Below are 22,698 nucleotides of genomic sequence, written 5' to 3' on the forward strand. Positions count from 1 at the left end.
AAACTCTTACGCTTAAACTCTGTACTGTTCTTTTTTTTTTTTCAAACATCATACTAACAAAATTTTTAAATCGGATTGATGGACTACATGACATAAAATGCATACTATCACTCCATATTTATACAGGACCTTTCATTCAGAAGTACTGGTCCCCAAGGTGGTTTTTAAACAGCTAGGGATCAGTTAATCACATACCACTAAATCAACACTAATAATAAAATAAAATAAAATAAATAATAATAACACCTAGTTCTTAATCACTATAGAAGTTGGATTTCTAAATTATTTTTATTGATTTTACTTTATTCAGGTTTAAATCTAGTTACAGACTTAACAGTGAAAGAAAACAGAAATCATGCATGAAGGTGTGCTGGTAGAATTACCGCCCAGAACACATTCTTCCTGTGAAACTATTTGTGGGGCTGGGGAGTGGAAAACCCAGTGAGGATCCCCTCATGGAGTTTTCCTTGGGTCGTCCTTTTGGGGACAAGGGCTGTGGTAATAGGGTCCCCTCCAGATTCCCAGGAGAGTAGGGCCTTCTGTGCTGGAAGCTTTCTGACTCTGCACCAGCTCTGGGATACCTAGTCTCTCTTCTGAAACCTTTGGAGACAGGCTGTCATTTTCCTACTGCAGAAAGGGTCACAGAAGAGTTAAGGCATCCACAAGCTGCATTAGTGCTCTTCTTGCTTCTCTTTGGGACCGGTGGGACATGCATCTCTCAAGGTTCCCCCTTACAATACTTTCTTCCAGCTGCAGATCCCTCTCTCTGCAGATTGGGCTTTGTGGAATTAGGGGGGATGAGATGGGAAGAGTGCTAGGGAAGCAACCAACATCTTCCCTTTGTCCCAGAAGGGGACTGTGCGAAGTGGCTATTCCACCGTACCACTCACTCATAGGACACAGGAGTCTGTAGCAAAATGTAATTTATTTTTCAGCTGTGAACAAAAATTTAGACGTCCCTGCATACAATATTAAACGTTCTAAGGAAGGTGCTAGCTGTAAGGGGAGCTCTATACCAGGCCCTGACCCTCAGGTGGCTAGCTTCATATCTCTTTTCATTAGCCAGCTTGTTCTCCGTAGCACTTAGATATCAGCTAACTCTCTTAGTGTCAGGTTTACTCCTTTTATATATTGAAGCCTTTCTCCACATAGTCGTCTTATTGCCTCTGGCCCTTTAAATTGCAGAGAAAGCAGCAGCTGTAGCCCTATGGTGCTCATTTTAGAGACAATCAGCTTGCAGGTTGCATCTCTTTCTCCTCTCTATGGTAAGTATTTGATTCTTCTTTCTTAATTTTTTGCTTTCTAGCTTTGCTAAGGGTCTGCTTCTTTCAGGGGTGATTTTTAAGCTACTTGGCTTTTTAACCATCGGTTTAATAGTCTCCTTAAACTCTGTGTATGTGAGACCTAATGCTCGACCAGTTTGTTTGTTTCATCCTAAGTCCTGCAATGCCAGCTGCTGAGTTATTGTTCCCTTGCAAGCTAGCTACCCAATAACAGCTGCTAAAGCAACAAACTGCCCAGATAGGCCCTACTGCAGGGGTGGCCAAACTGTGGCTCACGAGCCCCATGTGGCTTTTTTACTGTTAAAGTGCAGCTCGCAAGCCCCCCATGTGCCCCCTATTCTCTGCCTATCAGACTGGGTAGAGGGAGCTAAGGACAGGACCTCTGCCTTGCAGTGGGGTGGTGGGGTAGGGGCTTCTGTCCAGTAGGGAAGGGGGTCTTGGGGCTTCAGCCCTGTGGGCCATACCTGCCAGGGCTTGGGGCTTCAGCAAGAATGGGGCTGAAGACCCGAGCCCCAGCAGACGTGCCCCGGCTCTCAAACTTCTGAAGATTGTCATATGTGGCTCGGAGGGACAGTAAGTTTGGCCACCCCTGGCCTACAGTGACTAAGAGGAGGGGTGTTGCTCCCAACCCCTCATTTCTGCTATATGTGGGGTTGATTGGCTAGGGGCTGTCCATCTTCGCTCAGGGCTCTGCAGGGAAGGACTCCTTTGCTTGCTCCCTCACCATTCCTGTATTTGTGAATGGGGACTGGGGATGGGATGGAGGGGTAGCAAGTCAGCTTTCTTTCTGCACTTGATCTCACATATACAGCCAGTGTCTTCAGGGGAATGGGCTGCCTGCTTGTCCCACTCTTTGGCAGCAACATTCAAAACTTGACTTTGCCTTGCAGGCTGGGGACTCGCTCCCACAGCACTGTTCTGTTAGGGGTCCCTGGATTCTGGCGATTATGATGTGTCTTTTCTTAAGCCTGTTAGCTGCTGTTTTGCTGAGGGTAGATTTTGTACAAATTTAGGATAGGAAATGGAGCATGAATATTCCACATCCCTTTTGCAGGTGTCTATAGAATATGTGTTTTTAAAGTATTTTTAATGATAGCTGTGCTGGTGAAAGGTATCAGAGGGAAGGAAGCCTTGGAAGCTGTAATAAACTATCTACAGAGCATAAGGCACAGGCAGTGGTGATGGCTGCTTCCCCATGCTAACCTTATGATTGGCCTCTGTTCTGCAGGGACTGCTTTAGGAGATGGCAGTCCTGGCTTTGCTGAGTCTGCCAGTTTTATGATTTCCCCCCTGCCTACTAGAAACTGGCTGACAACCTGCCTTCTCCTTTGTTATAGCCACCAACCATCCATCAGATGGTAACCACTTTTGGTCCCTTATGACCTGGGCTGGGTTCTAAACCACAGCCTAGTGTTGATCTGTCCCATGACCTTTCTAAGCTTCAGACTTTCCAAAATGAGATTATTTTATCTAGCAGTGTTGCAAGCTGTACTCTGAAAAGCTTGTATCACTGTAATGAATACATACAAGGGAGCTGAGTTAAGATGGCTGTGACAACTTCTTAATTTTAATTGTACAAATGGTCAGGAAATTCAGGCTCCTCATGTTGCACTAACAAGTTTTTGGGGGTGATATGTAGACAATCGCCGTGATGAATCCCAACTGTTTAGAATTAAGGTTGCACGGATGTGGGACATTTTGAGAAAACACACTTCTCTTCTCATCCACCCCGTGCCTCTCATTACATCTCATCAGGGAGATGAGAGCATCTCCTCTTTCCCTCTCCCGTGCTGGAGCAGGTTGGCTTCTAGTGCTCTGTGACAGGTGTTCCCACTACTGGGGGGCACACAGCAGCTGCCCTGGTGGCTGAGTGTTCCCCCTATTCTGTCTTATTGCAAAGGGAGGGCTCCTGTGGTTGTCACTTGGCCCTCTCTCTGCTTGAGCTCAAGAGCACTGAACATGAGTGCTTCCCCTCAAAGCAGGCCGAGTAAGGAATGCTCCTGTGATTGGTGCCATGCTCATCCTTAAGCAACCCCAGCAGAGAGTAGTATGGTGCTGATCAGTGGGCTCTCTTCCCCCCCCCCCAAAATGAGCTGATGAGCAGCTAAAGATGCCTTACTCATGGTGGCTCCATTGGTTAAAAATGGTATAGTGCAGGGGTGGCCAAACCGTGGCTGGTGAGCTGCATGTGGCTTACAGACCTTCTCCCCATTCTCCACCTACCAGACTTGGTGGGGGGGAACTTGGGTAGTGGAGCTAGGGGCTTCTGTCAGAGACAACTGGTGCCTGCTGGGGAGGGGGCACAATTCAAAGGTTCGCCCCCTCCCAACATCTTGAGTCACGCCCCCTTAGGCATGCCCCCCTCTTACTCTCAGTGGCCCCTCCCTGCAGCTCCCAGGTAGTATTAGCTCTGTGTGGAGAAGCAGCAGCAAACAGCTGGGAGCTGCAGGGAGGGGCTGCTGCTTTTGCTCCTCAGGGAGAGGCAGCGGCAAAAGCAGTAGATCTCCCTGCAGCTCCCAGCTGTTTGCCACTGCCTCTCCCCATGGCCACAGCTCCCAGCTTGCTAGCTCCAGCAGCTGCTGCACAGGGAGGGGGCCCAGCAGCACTGTGTGACCCAGAGGGGCCAACAAACCCAGGCAAAAATCTGGGAGGGTATGTATCTCCACATGGCTCCCACGCGTCGCCTCTGGCTTCTGCCCAGTGCGGAGGTGGCTTTTGGGGCTTCAGCCTCATGGAGCAAGCCTCCTGGGGCTCTGGGCTTGAGCAGGAGCAAGGCTGAAGCCCCGAGCCCCGGCAGGCATGCCCCGGCTCTTGATTTTCTGAAGACTGTCATATGCAGTTTGGAGGGTCAATAAGTTTGGCCACCCTGACATAGTGTCTTGTCTTTTACAGGCAGTATTGGATATTACAGGCAGTGTGGGTAAATGATTAGGGGCCTGGACTGGGACTCAAGAGACTTGGGTTTTATTCCTGGCTTTGCCACTGGTCTGCTGGGCAAGTCACTTTGCCTCTCTGTCTCAGTTTTCCCATCTGTGAATAGTGCTAATGCTATTGATCACCTTTGTAAAATACTATGAGATCTACTGATGAAAAGCTCCATATATTAATAAAGTATTAGTAATAATATAATTTGACATTTCTGAAGTGCTGTGTTTATGTACATGTGTATGGACAGTGAGTAATTAAGGTTGGACTCAGTAAAACCAGATGTTCTCCCTTTCTTTTTTTAAAAAAGGATTCATTTGTAGTTTATTTTTTAATAATTTGCATTGAGATTGTCAGTTTAATGGTGGCTAAAATAACATTTATGACTGCCTTTTGATTGTTTGCGAAACACTGATGTCTGAGTTGAGGGACATTTGGAAATAAAACCTTAATGTTTATAATATAATTGACATTGAAAAATGTCATTCATTAGTTAAGAATCAATAAGTGGGAAATGTTTCCCCATCATTTATCCTGTTAAATGTAGCCCTTTAAGGTTTTATTTATAAAGCCTGCAAACTGATTAACCACCTTTTATTCTAATACCTTTCCCCTCCATTATCAAACTACATGCTTTGCTTGCTGCTTGGTTCACAGGAAATCCATGAAGTGGATCATGGTCTTATCCGCCAGTTGCTTGCCGATTCAGAGGAGACTTTTGGTGCATGTACTGAGAAAATGCAGGCCCCCGCTCCATATAACTGGAGTACTGACTGGAGCTTTTGGGTAACTCAATTGTTTTTTCTCTTAATTCATTGTTATAAATTCTAAGGCCCGAAGGGACCATTGTGATCATCTAGTCTGACCTCCTGTATAATGCAGGCCATAGAACTTCCCCCAAAGTAATTCCTAGAGCAGATCTTTTAGAAAAATATCCAGTCTTGATTTTAAAATGGCCAGTGATGGAGAATCCACCAAGATCCTTGGTAAATTGTTCCAATGGTGAACTACCCTGACTGTTTAAAAATGTATGCCTTATTTATATATAAACTATAAGTGCTTTTTATGCAAATTTCTTCATAGCCTTTAATTAATAAAGCCTCCCAGCCCATTCTGGGAGCTAGGTAACTTATTGTTATCACTTTACTGCAGGGTAAATGGAGACACAAGGAGGTGAGGTTATTTACCCTATGCCGTGTATCAAGTCCGTGTCAGATCTGGATATACAACCCAGGAGTCCTGACTCCCAGTTTCTTGATTGGGTCATTAGACCATACCTCCTCCCTGTTTTATGCTTGTAGAAATTTATTGCTGCTACTTTTTCTCGGTAAAGGCTGAATTTCAATTGCTATGAGAATGTAGCATGCTCTGATGATACTTTTATATTTCACCACAAAATGAATATTACGCACCTCCTTTGTGGAAAACGTGTCCAGACTTGATATACGTCTGCATAAGAGAATGAGATGCTGCAGACTCAGGCTGTGTGTAGGCGTCTATTTTGCCACGCCTGTACAGATGACTTAACACTGAAAGGAGTGAAGGGCCATCAGTTATAGAGTTTAAGGCCAGAAGGGATCACTGGACCATCTAGTCTGACCTGTATATCACAAACCACCAACCCCTGCACACTAAACCCAACAACTGAAATAAGACTAATAAATTACCGCACATAGGAGAGTAGACTAGTATGTGCCACAGGCAGAGAATAGGAGGGACCAACATGCACCAGTGCCCGAGGCCCCCACAATGGCAGGCAGATGATTAAGTGAGATATACCTGGATAATCCTGGCAGTGACCTGCGCCCCCACGCTGCAGGGGAAGGTGAAAAAACCCCAAGGTCCCTGCCAATATGACCTGGGGGAAAATTCCTTCCTGACCTGGCATATGGTGATCAGTTAGACCCTGAGCAGCTGAACAAGAACTAGCCAGCCAAGCCCTTGAGAGAGAGAATACTCAGCACACCTCAGAGCGGGCAATAAGAATCATTCATTTAAATCCTTCTCCCACTACTTGCTGAAGATTTCTTTGAAATAGCACCAGAGGGGCCTAGGAAGGGCCACGCATAATGTATCTAGAACTGGTGTTTTTGCAGTGGGAGATAGTGGTTTGAGGGAGGCGGGCGTTCCTTGTAAACATGAAGGAGTGGGGAACATGAACTGTGCCCAGCCAGAGCTAGATTAGGAGGACAATATCCTGACCAAGGGGCTAAGGTTCTCACTCCAAAACTCAGTCATTGCAAAGTAACTCATGCTCCACGCCATGTGGTAAATAATCACAATGCTGCAGCTATAGGTTTGGGAGCATTAACTGTAACAGCTCTGGTGACAGTCATGTGAGGCGCATAAAGAGTATTAATCACATTTTTCAGATGAGAAAACTGAGTCAGAGAACTTAAGTGACTTGGCTAAAGTCACATGAGTCAGTGAATCAGTGGAATAACCAGGAATACAAGTCAGGAGTTTGATTCCCAGTCCCATGCTCATACCTCTAGCACATATCTTTCTTTTCCCACTCCCCCAGCTCTCTCCTCAAGCTGGAATGTGATGTTTTAAATAATCAAAGCATTGACTTTGAAATAAAAACCTCTGGGAATCTTAAACCTATTAGGGTTGACTCAGCCCTTCTGTCTGCTGAAGCAAATGGAACATTGTGATTTGTACTGTGTATCCTCACAAAGCTTCTGTGTGAATGCCAAAGTGACAGTTACAATTCTGATTGTCAAAAATGTATCATAGAGTTTCATGTTTATCCTCTGTTACTCCAGATCAAATTTGTTCAGTTTAAAAGTAAACCTGTTTTTCTGTCAGCCCTGCAAATGTACACTAGGATCTGAGATTCACATTTATGTTCTTTTCACATGTTCTCACCAATGTTAAAGCTCCTACAGGCATATATTCTGCCTGCTCAGCTATGTCTGGGTACCTGAATTAAGGACTAATGGAGTTACGCAGATGTAGTAGCTGTTAACTATGTTTTGTTTACAGGGCTAAATGAGGTTGCACATGTGCCAGTGTGTAATTCAGCCTAAACAACTGTTGTTATTGTTGATAATTCACAAAAAGAAAAGACCCATTTTGACTCTCAGATCTCAGCAGCTGTTTGATGGTCTGGTACTTAGAAAAAGACATCTGAGTTTTACTTAAAAAGAAAAGGAGTACTTGTGACACCTTAGAGACTAACAAAAAAAAAAGTACTCCCTTTCTTTCTGTGAATACATACTAACATGGTTGCTACTCTGAAACCTGAGTTTTACTTGTAAACTTGGCAAATCTGAGCTGAAGTCATTAAGTTACAAGTTTGTACAGCACCTAACACAATGGGATCCTGGCCCATGACTTCCAGGTGCCGTGGTAATACAATTAATAATAAATACAGCACCTCACCATGCCACTATCACAGTCACCTCTTCAGGCAGAATTGCACTTGTAGGGTCCTGTGGCACTATGTCTAAAGGTAGAAGTTTGGCCAAAATTTTCCTTCCTGCCCATTTTTGTACAGTGTGTCATTCATCCATGGAGTGCTGCAGTCTGCCTCAGAAATGGTTAAATTTCAGTGGTGCTGTCTGTGTGTAGTTTGTCAAGTGTTTGGGATTCTTTGCTGTGATGAAGGATGCTATGTAGGTATTCTAATATATTATGTATCTCTGTTCTATTGAGTGAAATAAAACAACACTGTTTTGTGATTGCTATTTCCTGAACTCCTGGATGTATTTAAGCCTGTAATTCACGTTTAACTGTTTATATAAATATGTTCTTGTATTTAAAACAAGGGAGTTGTATAATATTTCCACATACTTGGCCATTGAATGGCACCACCAATACCTATGCTGCAGGAGCCAGATGCTATCATAGATTATCTCAAAAAAGCCTCCCAGTTATTTGCTTAAAAAAACAACAACCCATCATTTAAAAATGGGAAGTAAATCTTTCACGCGCTTGTTAGGGGGCTGTGATGATGAGGCATTTATTTTCCAAGTTTAAAGGTGACAGCATAATTAGTGGGGATAGAATGAAGAAGCAGCAGGAGGCAGAAAGAATGATGTCATGAGCCATGTCAGACAACAGCATTCCTGTGCTAAAATGAAGTCATTAGACTCCACTGCCATTAAAATGGTGTTATGTCATTTTCTGCCTACTGTCCCAGGGAATGAAAATCACATGTTTCACTAATGTCTTGCCTGGTTGGCTATCAGCTGTTGAATATAAACTGGTTCTTATAGCTCCCGTGAGTCATAATAGATGTGTAGGTAATAACACAGCAAACCATTTGTGCTATTACGTAAATCATATGTCAGTAATATTCAGTCAAAGATGATGTAGCTTTCTATGACAGGTACAGACTTTTAGTAGGGTCCTTCCCACTCTTTTAGCCAGTATAAAGGCTGGGAAATTGTAATAAACATGGAGCTACTCCCTAAACGTTAACATACACAACACTGCACAGATGTCAGCTCTGCTAACTGGAATATTTGCTGCACAAAACTGTACTTTGCTGACTAGCCACTGACTTGTTTCAAAGGCTTTTTTGCTTTCCTTCTCCAGGTAAGTACTATGATTTCCTTGAAGATGAAAACCAGGCATTTCTCTATAAAATCCTGATTGGTCTGATTTTCAAATCTGCAACTTCCATTGACTTGAGTGGGGGTTGGGATGCTCAGCACCTCTGAAAGTCAGGCCAGATGTGACTGCCATTTTACAGAGACACTGTGATCTAGTGGAATGAGCACAGGATTGGGAGTCAGGAACTCCTGGGTTCTGCTCCTTGCTCTGACGCTGGGTGATTCTGGGAAGGTCACTTCATGCCTCTGTACTGCATTTCCCCGCCCCCAGTCTCATGTGCCTAGACTTCTCACATGTATAAAGGTTTTCAGAACTTGGTCCTTAATGTGTGTACTGCTCTTTGAATGTGTAAATCATTTCTTAAATGCCTACTATTATTTTATGGCTACAGAATTTTAATAGCAGCTTTTCAGTTTATGGATCCAGAGAGGTCAAATAAGTATTGTCTGTGGTTCTTGAAATAATAAATAAAAACCTTCCACGGGCACATTTTGTAACATAAAAAAACCTCCGCGTACGCTCTTGTTGTTTGTAGCATGCGTTGTAATTGCAGTTATTTGGAAGCAGTGTTTAGTTATCTTGGAAACAAGAATAACAGTCCTTTAACTACTGACACATCAAGGAGCTCTCTGGTAGCAGGAACTACAAAAGGAGAAATTGGTTATTGTTTAGTTGGCCTAGAACTTTCGCCAAATGGGCTGTCTCTACATTAGACTTTTCTGGGAAATCTGTCTGTTGTGTTGCTGTGATGGTGCAGCTAGCAGAGCTGTGGCTCTGGCATATGTACTTTGTTCTTGAACTCTGTTCAGAACAGCCTGAAACAATAAATAAATAAAACAATAAATGTGATAAAAATGCTGGTGCCCCGTCTATCGCTGTTAAACTGTGGCAATGGTAATGCAGCAGTGGGAGATTTTTAAAAATAAATCTAGTGTAGACAAGGCTCTTGAGGGTGAGCCTCGAATCAGATTATCTGGGTTTGGTTGGTAGGAAAAAAAAGTTTCCTTTAATTTTAGGCTCAGAGCTTTGTTTTTCCTTTTCAAGTGTTGCCATTGGGAACAAAATTCCATTAGAAATACTTGAGTTATTGTGTAAGACCAACAGGGAATGTTTGATCATATTTATACCTAAGGCCGGACGTACACTACAAATGTCTGCTGGTAGAGCTATGTCGATCAGGGATTTGATGGGATATGATCCCTGACAGACATAGTTGTGTTGGCAAAAACATTTAGTATAGATGCAGCTGTACTGGGGGGAAAATGCACTTTGTTTAGTGTATCTTATTTCACGGAGTGGGTATAAACTGCGTCCACACTAGGAGCGCTTTGCAGGTAAGAACAGATTTAAAAATTTTATTGGGATGATGTTTTTAAAAAAAAAAAAAAAAGTAAACTGTACAGAGTTTAAGCATGGAAGTTTCTGGTTATCAGGGAATAATGTACAGATTATCAAGGAGTGTGAAGTTCGGTTTAAGATTGGATGGCCTAAAGAATACATAATCTGCATATCCCCGATTGGGGGTAAAAGGTTAACGTGTCAAAGTACAGACACTGAGATATAAGGGTATGTTGTTCATATAATGGCTATGTTCAGGTGTGGAGTACAATGAGTGGATACAATGCTGAGGATGGATTGACCCTCATTTGGTGAGATTTAACATTCAGTGAGCTTACGGTTCAAGTTCATATGGTCCAACGGAAAAAGTCTCTCGGTCCCTTTCTCATAGTTGATGCACAACGTTGCTCCGGCTCACGCCTCCTGCTACTGTCAGTGGCCAGTGATGTGTTTGGTATAGATGTCCCTGGACCATCAGATGGTGTCTGAGACCACGAGGCGCCGCATGAGCTGTGTGTAGCGTCGACCGATTCTGTACTATACCAGCATAGCTATACTGGCAAAGCCTTCCAATTGTAGACTTGGCCTTGAAGATAGGGGACTCCAGAGTGCATTTGAAGGAGAACTTTAAAAGAAGACTTTCATTTTTTCCCTCTATGTAAGCTTTTTACATTTGGGGCTTGATTTTAACTTAATTGTTGTTCCTGTAAACAAGCAGCAGCAAAATAGCTCCCCCCATCTTTCTTTTAAAAAATAAAATGGTCTGTTCTAGGTGAGCTACTTATGTCCCTTTGGGAAAGCAGATAAGCGGAGAACTGCAGCAGATGTATTTGTTTAGAGTCACTTCTCATATTATTGATCAGTCATTAGAAATGAGTGGGAGGAGAAAATCCTAAAAATAGATAAAAAAAAAAAGCACTCAGGATTTTCTTGAGCTGTATGTGTAGAAGACTTGAGGCATTCACATACTTTTTGATACAGGTAAGTGTTTTCTTGAGAGGTGGATAAATGACTGGGGCTTTTTTTGTATACAAACTATTTTGTAACTTGTTTTACCTTGGCCAGAACTATTTAGGATATTCTTATATTCTCTGTGTAGCTTTAGTACATGATGATTTGCTTTGTCAAGGCGTAAAATATTACGGATATTACTAAAAATATCATTGGCAATAACTTGGAATAAGTTAAGTAAATCCAGAAATCCCAGCAATAAACAAAGTGCTTTTTTTTCTTATTGCAGTCAGAATCGCTGAGCTAGTGCGGTTCAAGACTGGGGGAATGTTCCTACACCAACTAAAAACTTAGGGCATGTCCCCGCTACAAAATTATGTCAACCTAAGTTACAGCCACTGCAACAATTAATTGCTTTTGTGAGTCCACACTATGCTGCTTGTGTTGGCAGCATGTGTCCTCACCCGGAGCGCTTGTATGATGGTACTGTCAGAGTGGGGCATTGTGGGATAGCTTCTGAAAGCCAGTAATAGTCAATGTAAGCAACAAAGTGTCTACTCTGATACTGCATCAACCTGACTACATCAGCATTGTCTCTACATTTTGTGGAGGTGGAATTAAGTCAGTATAACAAAGGAATTATTTTGGCAAGGCCAAAATTTTAGTGTACACGATTCTGTAGTTAGGTCAATGTAAAATGCCTTGAGTCGATATAACTCTGTAGTGTAGACCAGGCCTTAAAGTTAAGATTTGCTAGACTGCCCATATCCCACCAATGCAAATCCTAAAATAAGAGCGAGAGAGAAAATAAATTAGTAGTTAAATCATTCAATGCCCAATTTACACTATCAGTTTCCCATCTCATCCTCAGCTTCTTCCCTCCGTCTATCACCCACAGCTCACATATCTCCACTCTCATTCTGAACGCTGACAGCTGTCTTGGGACTCAGCCATGTTGTAGTTTTGTTTTGATGATTGATATCAGGTTTCATAAGTTACATTGTGTGTATCTAGTTCTGTTCATGGTTTTGCATTGGTGTGTGTAAGTAGGGTGGAAAACATGAAAACAGAAAAAAACGTGAATGCGTGATCCATGTTGATAGTGAGTTCTAAATTTGGCAGCAATTTTTATGTAGAAACTACAGAGCAAAAATTTCTATTATCTAAATAGGTTAGAAACATGGAGAAATGTCCAGTGAGAGGTAATATAGTTAGAGACGATATTAGGAAATAAAGCAGGTGAAGGTCCTGATTCAGCAAGGTACATAAGCACTTTAAACATTTGAATTATCTCATTGACTTCTGTGGACTACTTATGTGCGTAAGTACCTTGCCGAACTGGAACCTAAGTGAAAAGCATGGGGGATTATGGTTGATATAAATACAAAACCTTATTTAGCAAAATTCTTAAAGGAAAACTTCATTGATCCATTATGTCACCTGGGATTACTAAATAAAAAAACCCACAAATTTATATTTTTAAAATTTTAATTTTCAACATGTCTCCATTTTCAAACTATCTTCATAACTGTGAATGTTTCTAGTGTCCCTCTGTAAGACAGTATTTCACTGACATTTCCGAGCAACCACTGGGGATTGGTGCTGAGTTCAAGCTGCAGGGTGGGAGACTACCTGGTCCAATCCTGAGGTCAAGCTACAAATGAGAGTGTTAGGGGACTCTAGTGCTGAGGTCATCTTAATTTTATTTGTGTGCCCTTGTATCTATACATGTATTATGTTTAAAACAAAATCCAGGATGATTTTCAGGGTCACAGCAGATAGGGAAAATTTAGGGGGAAAAATAAAGTTTAAACAGTTTTTCTTATTTACACGGCCTAAGTGGAAGAGCTGGTGAAGGGAAACAAAGGTGAATGGGGAAGATGTACTTACAAATAATATTGCCTAATATTCGCACGTGTGTGGGACTGGAAGAAACATGAATCAGCCAAAACAGATACTCAGAAAGGAATGTGGTTTTGTTCGGAAGAAAATTATCATCTTGGGCTGATCTGGAACATGCTGCAATGTCAAGTCAGTAGATTTCAGACTGCCGAAGCTTGAGAGTTATATCTACAGGGCTTACAGTTAAACTGCGGATACAGACACGTTGAGATATGTCAAATGGACTGAGCCAGCATCAAGAAACAGATATCTTGGGCTTTGAGGACAAAAAAGGTTCTTTTCTGCTATGCAATGTAGGTAATATTTCAATAATAATGGCATTCATCTATTCAAGTTAGTTTAGACTTTTATTTCATGTTGTCACTTTTTTTCTAGATTTCTGTATAATCGCCAATAAAAGGTTACCTTAACTGGCCTTGGTGCTGTTAGTTCAGGCATTTACTAATTTCCCTGAGACACAAAATGCGATCTGACCTTGGTGGAAACAGTAGTAGGTAACAGCTTGAATACATGGTCAGAGGCACAGCAGAGAATAGTGGTGAATAGTGCCACAGACAAGCTGGAAAGGGCCAGTGAGGACACAGGTAGAGCTGAATGACCTGAAAGGTGCGAAGTATATAATTTGTCTTTGTTTAATATAGTCACATAATAAATTTACCTGTTCTTTTTTTATGAGAGTTTCTGTTAAATGTGTTTGGAACAGTTATGTAATGAATATAGGACTAGAGCTAGTCAAAACTTAGAATTTCTAGTTTGCTGGAAATTTCAACAATTTTAAATTTCTTCGTTCACAAGTATTTTTGAAATTTCCTGTGAATCATAAATTTGGGGAAATTGTTGTTGTTGTTTCAGGTTTCCACATTTTGTTTTGGAATTGTGTATTTTCACTGAGGAATTTCAAAATTTGTTTCAGATTATTTTATTTCATTTCACGGTGTTTTGTACCCCTGTTGGTCCCAGGATATGAGATACAAGGTAGGTGAGCTAATATCTTTTATTGGACCAACTGTTATACTACATAGAGGAAGATGACAGAAATTGGTCCAGTGAAGGATATTAGCTCACTTAGCTTGTCTCTCACTTTATTGTATGTTTTTTCATTTTAACATTTTATTATTTGTCAGGAGTAACATAATACACAGTGCTTTGTGTCAGTGTCAAATTGTTTCATTAAAACAGAAATAGGAGACACTTGGAGTTAGTAGATAAGATTTTTAAATCAGTACTAAGTAGCAGCTGCCCTTAATGATTTAAAAATAAATAAAAACCAGACCGTTTCAACTATTCTAACATAACATGAGTAATAGTACATATTATGCAGTACTTTACATTATTTCATGGTATCAGTAGTAGTAATAAATGTAATACAAAAATGAAAAAACACATAAAAGTAAAATACAAAACAAAATTAAAGTTTTCTGAAACTGAACCTTTTTTGTTTCAAACATTTTTTCCCCCATGGGGATTTTGGTCAGAGTTGCCATATTTTTTCAAAAAGCTTCAATTTGGACAGAAACGGGATTTTCTGTCAAGAATGTTTTGATGAAAACTTTCTGACCAGCTCTACATATAGAACATGATAGTTCTGATGTTTTTAATAAGACAATCCAGCCTTTACCCTCTTCCTCAGTGGTATATTTTTCCAGGATAGTGCTGAGTGATAGTTGTTGCCCCATAATGGTTAGACAGTGGCCTTGATCAGATTCCCGGGAGGCACTCAGATACCGCAGTGATGGATGCAGTAAAGACTCTGAATGGAGCTGTAAATACATGTCTGAAGGACTAGTCAGTTCCCTCTTTGCTCTCTGTGAATGAAAATCTTGGAATCTCTTCCCTGTCACTTCTCAGTGACTCCCTTAACTCTTGTGACATTCTAGGAGGAGGTATTTTGGAAGACCTTAACATACAGTTTTCTGTGGTTCAGGAGAAGTCTTCCCCACCCTTTTTGAATATACTAGACCTGCACCAGCCTATAATTGCACTAGCCAGAGTTTCAAAATGGCTTTCAGGTTTAGCTAGAGCTTATTGCCATAGGGCATGGAGATTGTTAACAACTTTAATAGCCTTATTGGCGGGTGGTGGTGGTGGTGTGGAAATATGTATAGAAATGATCACACTTCCATTTACATGGAGCCCATCACTGAAGAAACTGAACAGATTTTACATGGCTTGAATATGATCATTGTTCCAAAGAATAGCTGTAAAGCCACTTTGCTTCCCTATGGCCTTCATCTTTAAGGCCTGGATGGACAGGGACCTTGTCAATCAGTTAAGAGCTCAGGATTTCACAGTTCAGTTATCTGAAACCTGGGCAAAGAGACGCATCTCACAGTTCTTAATGCATATGGTCAGGCTTATGCTTTAATGTATTTCCATCCGTGAATTCCAGAGGAACAGACTTGGAATTGAGAATGCCCTCTGCCTCTCTCAAGCTTCACTCTTCTCCGGTATTCTGGACAAGCATAGATCAGATGGTGTATTGGAGATGGCCTTTAAGGAAATCTGGGCCTAGGCCATTTACAAGCACCTGGAATTTCAACCAAAAATCATTTAGCAGTTAATGTGGAGACCTGAGCACAGGTGTAACATACCCTTGTTGGCCCACCCCGATCAGAAGACAGGAGGTGAAAATGTGCTCTAGCCAGGTTGGTTTCCATAGTTAGGCAGAGAGAGAGAGCATGTCATAGGGCAGAGCTCCCCAAACTGTGGGGCACCCCCCATAGGGGGTTGCGGAGGAACATATGGGGGGCATGGCTGGGGCCCAGGCCAGCTCCCACGGGGGGGGGGCGGGGGACGGACGGACGGACATGGAGGGAGCGCCACCCAGCTCCACTCCTGGTTCCAGCACCGGCTGCCAGCCCTGTGCTCGGAGCCCCACTACCAGTCCTGCGCCCAGGACCCTGGCTGCCAGCCTTGGCCCCCACCCCCAGCTGTGGCCCCAGCCTTGGCCCCCTTACCCTGTCTGCATCCCCCCCACTCTCCTGGAGCTGCAGCCCTGCTCCTGGGGTGGGGAAATGGGGGGGGCATGGCAGGCAGGCATAAGGGGGGGATGTGAGGTAAAAAGTTTGGGGTCCACTGTCATAGGGCGTGGGGTCTGCACCCCTAACGTCCTTGTAAGCGGTCTCTAAGTCAAGGTTGTGACACATTGACAAAGCAGGATGGGGAAGCATGTACCACTGCTGTCTGGATAGAAATGGACTTCAGTGCTTTCAATCAGGCATGTTTACCGAGTACCAAACCATCTGTAAAAGCTAAGACCAGTATCTTGGGAGGCTTGACTAGTGTTGGCTTTATGTTAGCTAGAGTGAATAATTGCTCCTATAAATTCCACAGAGGAGGAATAAATGCTATTAACATATATTAATAGCACATGGTGCGAACAGGAAGTATTAATTGCTTTTTATTATTGCAATTATCTCTATCCTTTTTCCATGTGTACAGTTTGTTCTGGAATTTGTAGCTCTGGGCTGTCAGTGTCTTGTCCAGTGTCTGTGCTGGAGTGTGTTCTGTGGCCAATACGCTTGGTAACCATCCCTGCTGTAGCTGGAAAACTGGGTTAGTCTGTGAATGAACTTCTCATGATGTCACCAAGAAATAGTAGTGGGATAGTACAGCATCATATGCAGCATTAATTTTAATTTATTTTATTGTAAAATGCTGTGTGAATGTATACTAACACAGAATAGGACACATTCACTGTCCCAGAGAGTTTCCAATCTAAGGGGCCTAATTCTTTAATTTCTTATTAATTAATGCTGGGCAAAAAAACAAGTTTGGATGAAACTTTTCACCAAAAAATGCAGATTTGGGTTGACCAAACATTTTGCAAATTCATGTGGATGTCAATAAATTGGTTTGGCTGAAAGGAAAATAAAAAAGGAAATATCAAGACAAAACATCTCAGTTTTGGGGGCCTAGATTCACAAAGGGATTTTGTCCTCAGGAGAAGGTGGAGGAAGGTTAGCACAGTGATCAGGTCACTCACCTGGGATGTGAGAGATGCTGGTCTGAATCTCCACTCTGCAGGAGGGACTGGAACCAAGTGTTCTCCCTCACCTGGGCGAATGCCCTAACCACCTGGCTACTCTAGGGTAGGGGTCTCAATCTCTTCCCTTGAAACTGTTCCACTTTGTATAAATAAATTATCTTTGGAGCAGGGAGTGGAAAGTCCCCCCCCACCCAGGTGTTGTTGTCCCCCCCCCCCCCCGCCCAGGTGAGTGCCCTAACTACTGGGATATAGAGTCAGTCTCACTCTTTCTCTGGGCCAGTGACTATTCAAGTATGCTATACACAGTGGAACAGCATTAACAGGAGAGACTCCCACCTCAGACTAGCCCACGGGTTCTCAAACTGGGGGTCGCAAGGTGATTACGTGGGGGTCACGAGTCCAGCCCTGTGCAGGCGCTGTCAGCCCCACGCCTCTGTTTAATTAAAATTTCACACCCCCAGTTTTTAATTTATAAGGGGCAGGGGGTCACACTCGGAGGCTTGCTGTGGGAAAGGGTTGCCAATACAAAAAGTTTGAGAACCACTGCAGTATTATAGCCTGGTGGTTTGGGCATTCCCTGGGAGTGGGGATACCTTGGCTCCAGTCTCTGCTCCAGATTGGGGATTTGAACCTGGGTCTCCCACATGCCAGGTGAGTGCCATAATGACTGGGCTATCAATGGGGGGGGGGGTGCTCACCCCCTCCTCCTTGGTTTTTGTTAATCTAGTCCTTCATTTCCTGTGCTTTTACTAAAAATAGCCAAAACGTTGCTGTTGAAGCAAAATGTTTTTCCGACTTTTTTGTTTTGCTGAAAATTTTTTAAAATGTTGGTTTTTGTTTGGTCCAAACCAATTTTTTAATTTTATCAAAACTGCCAGCAAACTGAAAAAATCAGTAATTCCCACAGCTCTAATACCCAGGGTAATACTAATTTTCAACAGTAATCCTGTTTAGTTTAGCTTTCAATCCAACTACTTGCTGTAGTTAGCACTACCTTTGGTAGGTCTCCAAACCAGACATAAAGTAGCATTCAGGTAAGAGTAAAGGTAAGGTAAATGCCAGTATTTATTGGATATTGGCAAGCATGTCATGACCTTGTGGTTAGTGATCAGCCAATGAGAGCTGTTTTGATGACCCAACTCTATTTGTCTCTTGTGCCTGAGCAGTTCTTCAGTATCCTGTTGGCGCAGAGCTATTATGTTGATGTTTCTTTGAATTGCCCCCACATGCATTAATGCTATTACTCCAAGCAACTCAAACTTCCTCATACATTTCCAGGTGTTCACGCCTCCTTGCCTTTAAGGTAACAGAAATTGGCAGGGTTTCTAGTTCCTTAGGGTCTCTAGTTCTAGTTCCTGTATAAAGAAGATTTTTTGGTTAGCTGGGAATCCCAAAGGAATATGGCTCATATCCTGTCTAACTGCCTGGATATTTATAACCACCTCAATAGTTACATTGGTCTGTTTCAGAAAACTTTATACAAGCTGTACCACCTTTCAAGAAGTGAGGGCATGCAGGATAATACAGAAGTGGGTTTGCCTCAGTCAAAAAAGGCACTGTATAGTTATTGATTCAGAGCTATGGAGGTTTGTTTCTTCCAGTAGTTTCGCAGCACATTTGGGTTTTTTAATTTTGTTCTTTCATTTAAAATTTGAATATGAATCTAAAATGTTCATATCCTAACTTGAGGCTGCTTCCTGGTTACTCTGTTATTAACCATCTTCTGGGAGAATAAAATTCTCAGACTTTTTGCCTTGGAGTTAATTCACTTTGAACATATGAGTCTGGGAATTCAGTCAGCCCAGGAGATGATGATGATGATGATGATCTCATGAACAGAAAGCACCCTCAAGTTACAATTATAATACCTGTGCTCTTGGTGTGTAGCCTAGAGTCTTGTGGCATACCCGAGTCTTGCTGGCATGCTGGTATTGCCAGTTCTGTTCACTGAGATCATTTTCACATGCCTGACGGCTTCCTGAAAGGAAGAAGCAATCAGGGAATATTCACTGTAGTGTTGTTGTAGGTCTCAGTCTCCAACCCTAATCCTGTATGCTAGTAACACCCTATGACTCCATGTTATGTATGCATGTTATGTATTCTAGGCAGGTAATGGTTACCTTGTTTATCTGGAAAAACGAGTTCCTGGGACTTATTTAGGTATTTGACAAAGTACATATTGGCCAACTATATTGTCACTAACCAGTTATATGTAAATAGGCATTTGGATAACGGTAAAGTGAAATTATGGTCAACTATCTGTAACTATGGCCCCTTTTTATACAACATATCTGCTCCTTTCACTCATCACATCTGTTGACTTTAGTGGTTAAACTAAATTTTTCATACTATTCCTCTTTGTTAACCCTCCAGAACTGTACAGTTCTGGGAGAGGGAGCGGTGTTCTTTTCTGCCTTGTGTCTTATTAGGAGTATTTTAGGTTAAGTTCCAGAAAAGGGCTAAATGCCCAATGCCCAGGTGAACGAAGTGGATGTAACATGCAGAGCTTAAAAATTCTGCATGCTTCTCCTCATGGCGATTAAACCCTTTGTATGTATGTATGCATTTATTTGCTTATATATACTGTGGCAGCACCTAGAGGCCATAGTCATGAATCGGGGCCCGATTGTGCTAGACAGCATACAAATGCACAAAAAAACAAGCCCGGCTCTGAAGAGTTTATAATCTAAATATAAGAGAAGAGACAACAGGTTGATACAACAAATGGATGGGAGGGAGCATGAGATAACAATGAAGATAGTATTTAAAATCTGCAGGCTGTGGAAGCTCCACATACTGTATTGGTAAGTGGGGAAGGAGCATGCATTTTCTCTTTACTTGCCTGGGAATTGACCACTCCAGGAAAGACCAATGTCTCCCTGGTGATGGTGGATCCCTTCTCCTACCTGTGACTGGACATCCCAGTTTGGATGGACTTGATTATAAACTAGCTCACTCCACCACTAAAAATGGGCTTGGTTTGGCTCCCAAAATCAACTTATACAGGAGTGTTTTGTAGGAGGACAGGGAGGAAGCATGGCACAGACTTGTATATACCCTCCTTAGACTGCACATTGAAAGAGAGGTGTGTGTGCTCCCACCTGCACTGAAGCCTGAAGAGTACGCCAGCTTTGAAAACAGACAAAAACTGGGATTGGCAGAATGCTGCCAGGTCTGCTGGGTCTCATCAGAGCATTCAGAGCAAAAGGGGTTATAGAGGGGAACTGTAGGGACCACTTTTCATGGAGCAGGGATTTCCAAAGTGGTCAGGGTTTGCCAGAGATCTATGTGGATAACAGCAGACCTCTGTAAGAAAAGTAACATGGAGGGCATGTTCATTGTGCGGTTTTCACTGGCTTCTAAATTTGTGTGTCAACCAATTTTTTTTTTTAACTGAACAGAGTGTTCCTGAGTTCAAAGTACATTCCAAGTTTGAAGTTCTACATCCAAACTGGTTCTGAGTCTTCAAAGCACAACGGTATCTGACTTGTTTTTTAAATGAACTTACACTTCTGAGCTGAGAATGATAATTTGCAGGGCAAGAGAGATAATACTCCTAAAACCAAGTTTGCACGAATGCCATCTCAGCTGTAACTGAAGCATCGCTACCATGTTTCCAGCAGGGATGAGTACTTTTATGGTTATAAAGTGCATTTCCTCCTGCATCTGGAGGATGAGGTTCTTTAATTAGGGTCTCTTAGGTATGGATAGGAAGGGGGTGAGGGAGGGCAATTAAATCCTGAACTACCATTCGTGTTAAAGGATATAATTGTGTGCATGAATCCCACTTGCACTGAGTGGAGAATAAAACCAAGTGTGGTTTACTATACAGCTGGTTGGAGATACTTTGATGAAACCTTATTCCATGAGACTATGAAGTTCCATCAAAATCAAAACACTCTGCAAAATTTGGTTGATTTTGTTGGAATTTTGCTTTGGTAGAAAATGGGTGTGTGTGTGGGGGGGAGTTCAGACAATTTTGAAGTGTCCCACTTCTACGTTTTTGGAATGGAACACTGGGATTTTTCATTTTGAAACAACATTTTGTTTCTAAGTTTTAAAATGATAATACAAATTAAAAAAGGTTAAAATCAAAATGAAATGTTTTGATTTTGTGAAAATGAAATCTATTAAATAGATTCATAGATATTAAGGTCAGAAGGGACCATTATGATCATCTAATCTGACCTCCTGCACAACGCAGGCCACAGAATCTCACCCACCCACTCCTGGGAAAAGCCTCTTACCTATGTCTGAGCTATTGAAGTCCTCAAATCATGGTTTAAAGGCTTCAAGGAGCAGAGAATCCTCCAGCAAGTGACCCGTGCCCCATGCTACAGACGAAGGCAAAAAGACGAAGGCAGATTGGAAGAGGCCCTGGAGGAAAATTCCTTCCCACCCCAAATATGGCGATCAGCTAAATCCTGAGCATATGGGCAAGATTCACCGGCCAGATACCCAGGAAAGAATTCTCTGTAGTAACTCAAATCCCACTCCATCTAACATCCCATCACAGGCCATTGGACCTATTTACCATGAATATTTAAAGATCAATTAAATGAACTGAAACAAAAAAAAACCCATTTTTTTTGCATTTTTCTTCATGGAGAATTTTGAAATTTTTGGTTTTCATTCTAATTTGGAAGAAGCCAAATTTCAAAATCCTCTGCGAATCAGAGGATCTGCCACATAGCTCTAGTTAAATAGCTTGTTTTACTCCTGCGGGAATTCTATGTCAAAAAATTAAAAATTTTGCACACAGTATTTTAAAATTCTGCATATTTTATTTGTCAAAAGAACACAATATGATATTGCCACTTTCAATTATTTTGGTAATTTATTTGAAAATATCTGTCAGCAAGTATGTCTGTAACAATACAGAAAACAAAAAAAATTCAGGAAATGTTTTTGATAAAGAGATTCCTTACTAGGCATATTAATTCATTTAAACTTTGAGTAATAATTCATTTAAACTACAATGCTGAAATGTATTTCTCACACCTGTCAGAAGCAGTACAAAGGCTTGGGGGAGTCAGGGGTAACAGAGGAGCTGTGGGAGAGGGAAGTAATTGCTGGGAAGGAGCCTTGGCGTGAACCTGGAGGATTGTTGGGTGTGGGTGGGAGAAGAATGAAATGGGATTTTTTGGGGAGGAATGAGGGATTGTTAGGGAGTTGAGGAGCCTTCCCCATGCAGACTCTGGCTGACTCCAGCCTCTCCAATTCAGTCAGACACATCTGCCCCCCATCTCCATGTGTTCTTGTACCCCACACTCAGACACCACCATCCATGTAGCCCTGCACTCCCACTTATCCATCCCCTGTCCCATGTGGCCCTGCACTGCCACTCACCCACCTTTGTCCCCCACCCCCATGTGGCTCTGCACCCTCACTCTGCCCCTGCCCAAATCTCTCCCCCCTCTAGCCTATCTGAATCCCAGTCTATGTGACTTCCCCATGTGCCCAGCTCTCTCTGTCCCCCCTTATATCCCCTGGCTCATCACCTGGCCCCACAGGCAGGGCGTTATGAGGAACACAGCCTCTCCTCCCTGTTGGCTGGTAGCTGCTATGGATGATAAGCTGGAGGCCCTCTGTTCTGGTGCCACAGCAGCCCCTGGTGGGCAAAAGGCATAACTGCAGCACCTCTCTGACTGTATTTTCCGCGGAGAAAAAAAATTTGCAGGAGACATAAATTCTGTGCGTATGAAGTGCTGCAGAGTTTCCGCAGGAGTAACATTGTTTTTAAGAACA

The 22,698-nt window shown here is 42.4% G+C and overlaps 1 protein-coding gene across 2 annotated transcripts in view; it reads left to right on the forward strand.

Annotated features, from left to right (window-relative positions):
- Nucleotides 1-1,236: 1,236 nt before the first annotated feature.
- GRAMD1C (GRAM domain containing 1C) overlaps nt 1,237-22,698 on the forward strand; it is an 83,597-nt gene continuing 62,135 nt past the window's right edge. For both annotated transcript variants that reach the window (XM_073308639.1, XM_073308648.1), the window contains exons 1-2: nt 1,237-1,265; nt 4,866-4,994. In XM_073308639.1, coding sequence (XP_073164740.1) covers nt 1,263-1,265; nt 4,866-4,994 — 132 coding nt within the window. In that variant the 5' untranslated portion in view covers nt 1,237-1,262. The remainder of the gene's footprint in view (nt 1,266-4,865; nt 4,995-22,698) is intronic.

The sequence above is a fragment of the Lepidochelys kempii genome, chromosome 1 (genome assembly GCF_965140265.1).
Source record: "Lepidochelys kempii isolate rLepKem1 chromosome 1, rLepKem1.hap2, whole genome shotgun sequence".
Taxonomy (NCBI): domain Eukaryota; kingdom Metazoa; phylum Chordata; order Testudines; family Cheloniidae; genus Lepidochelys; species Lepidochelys kempii.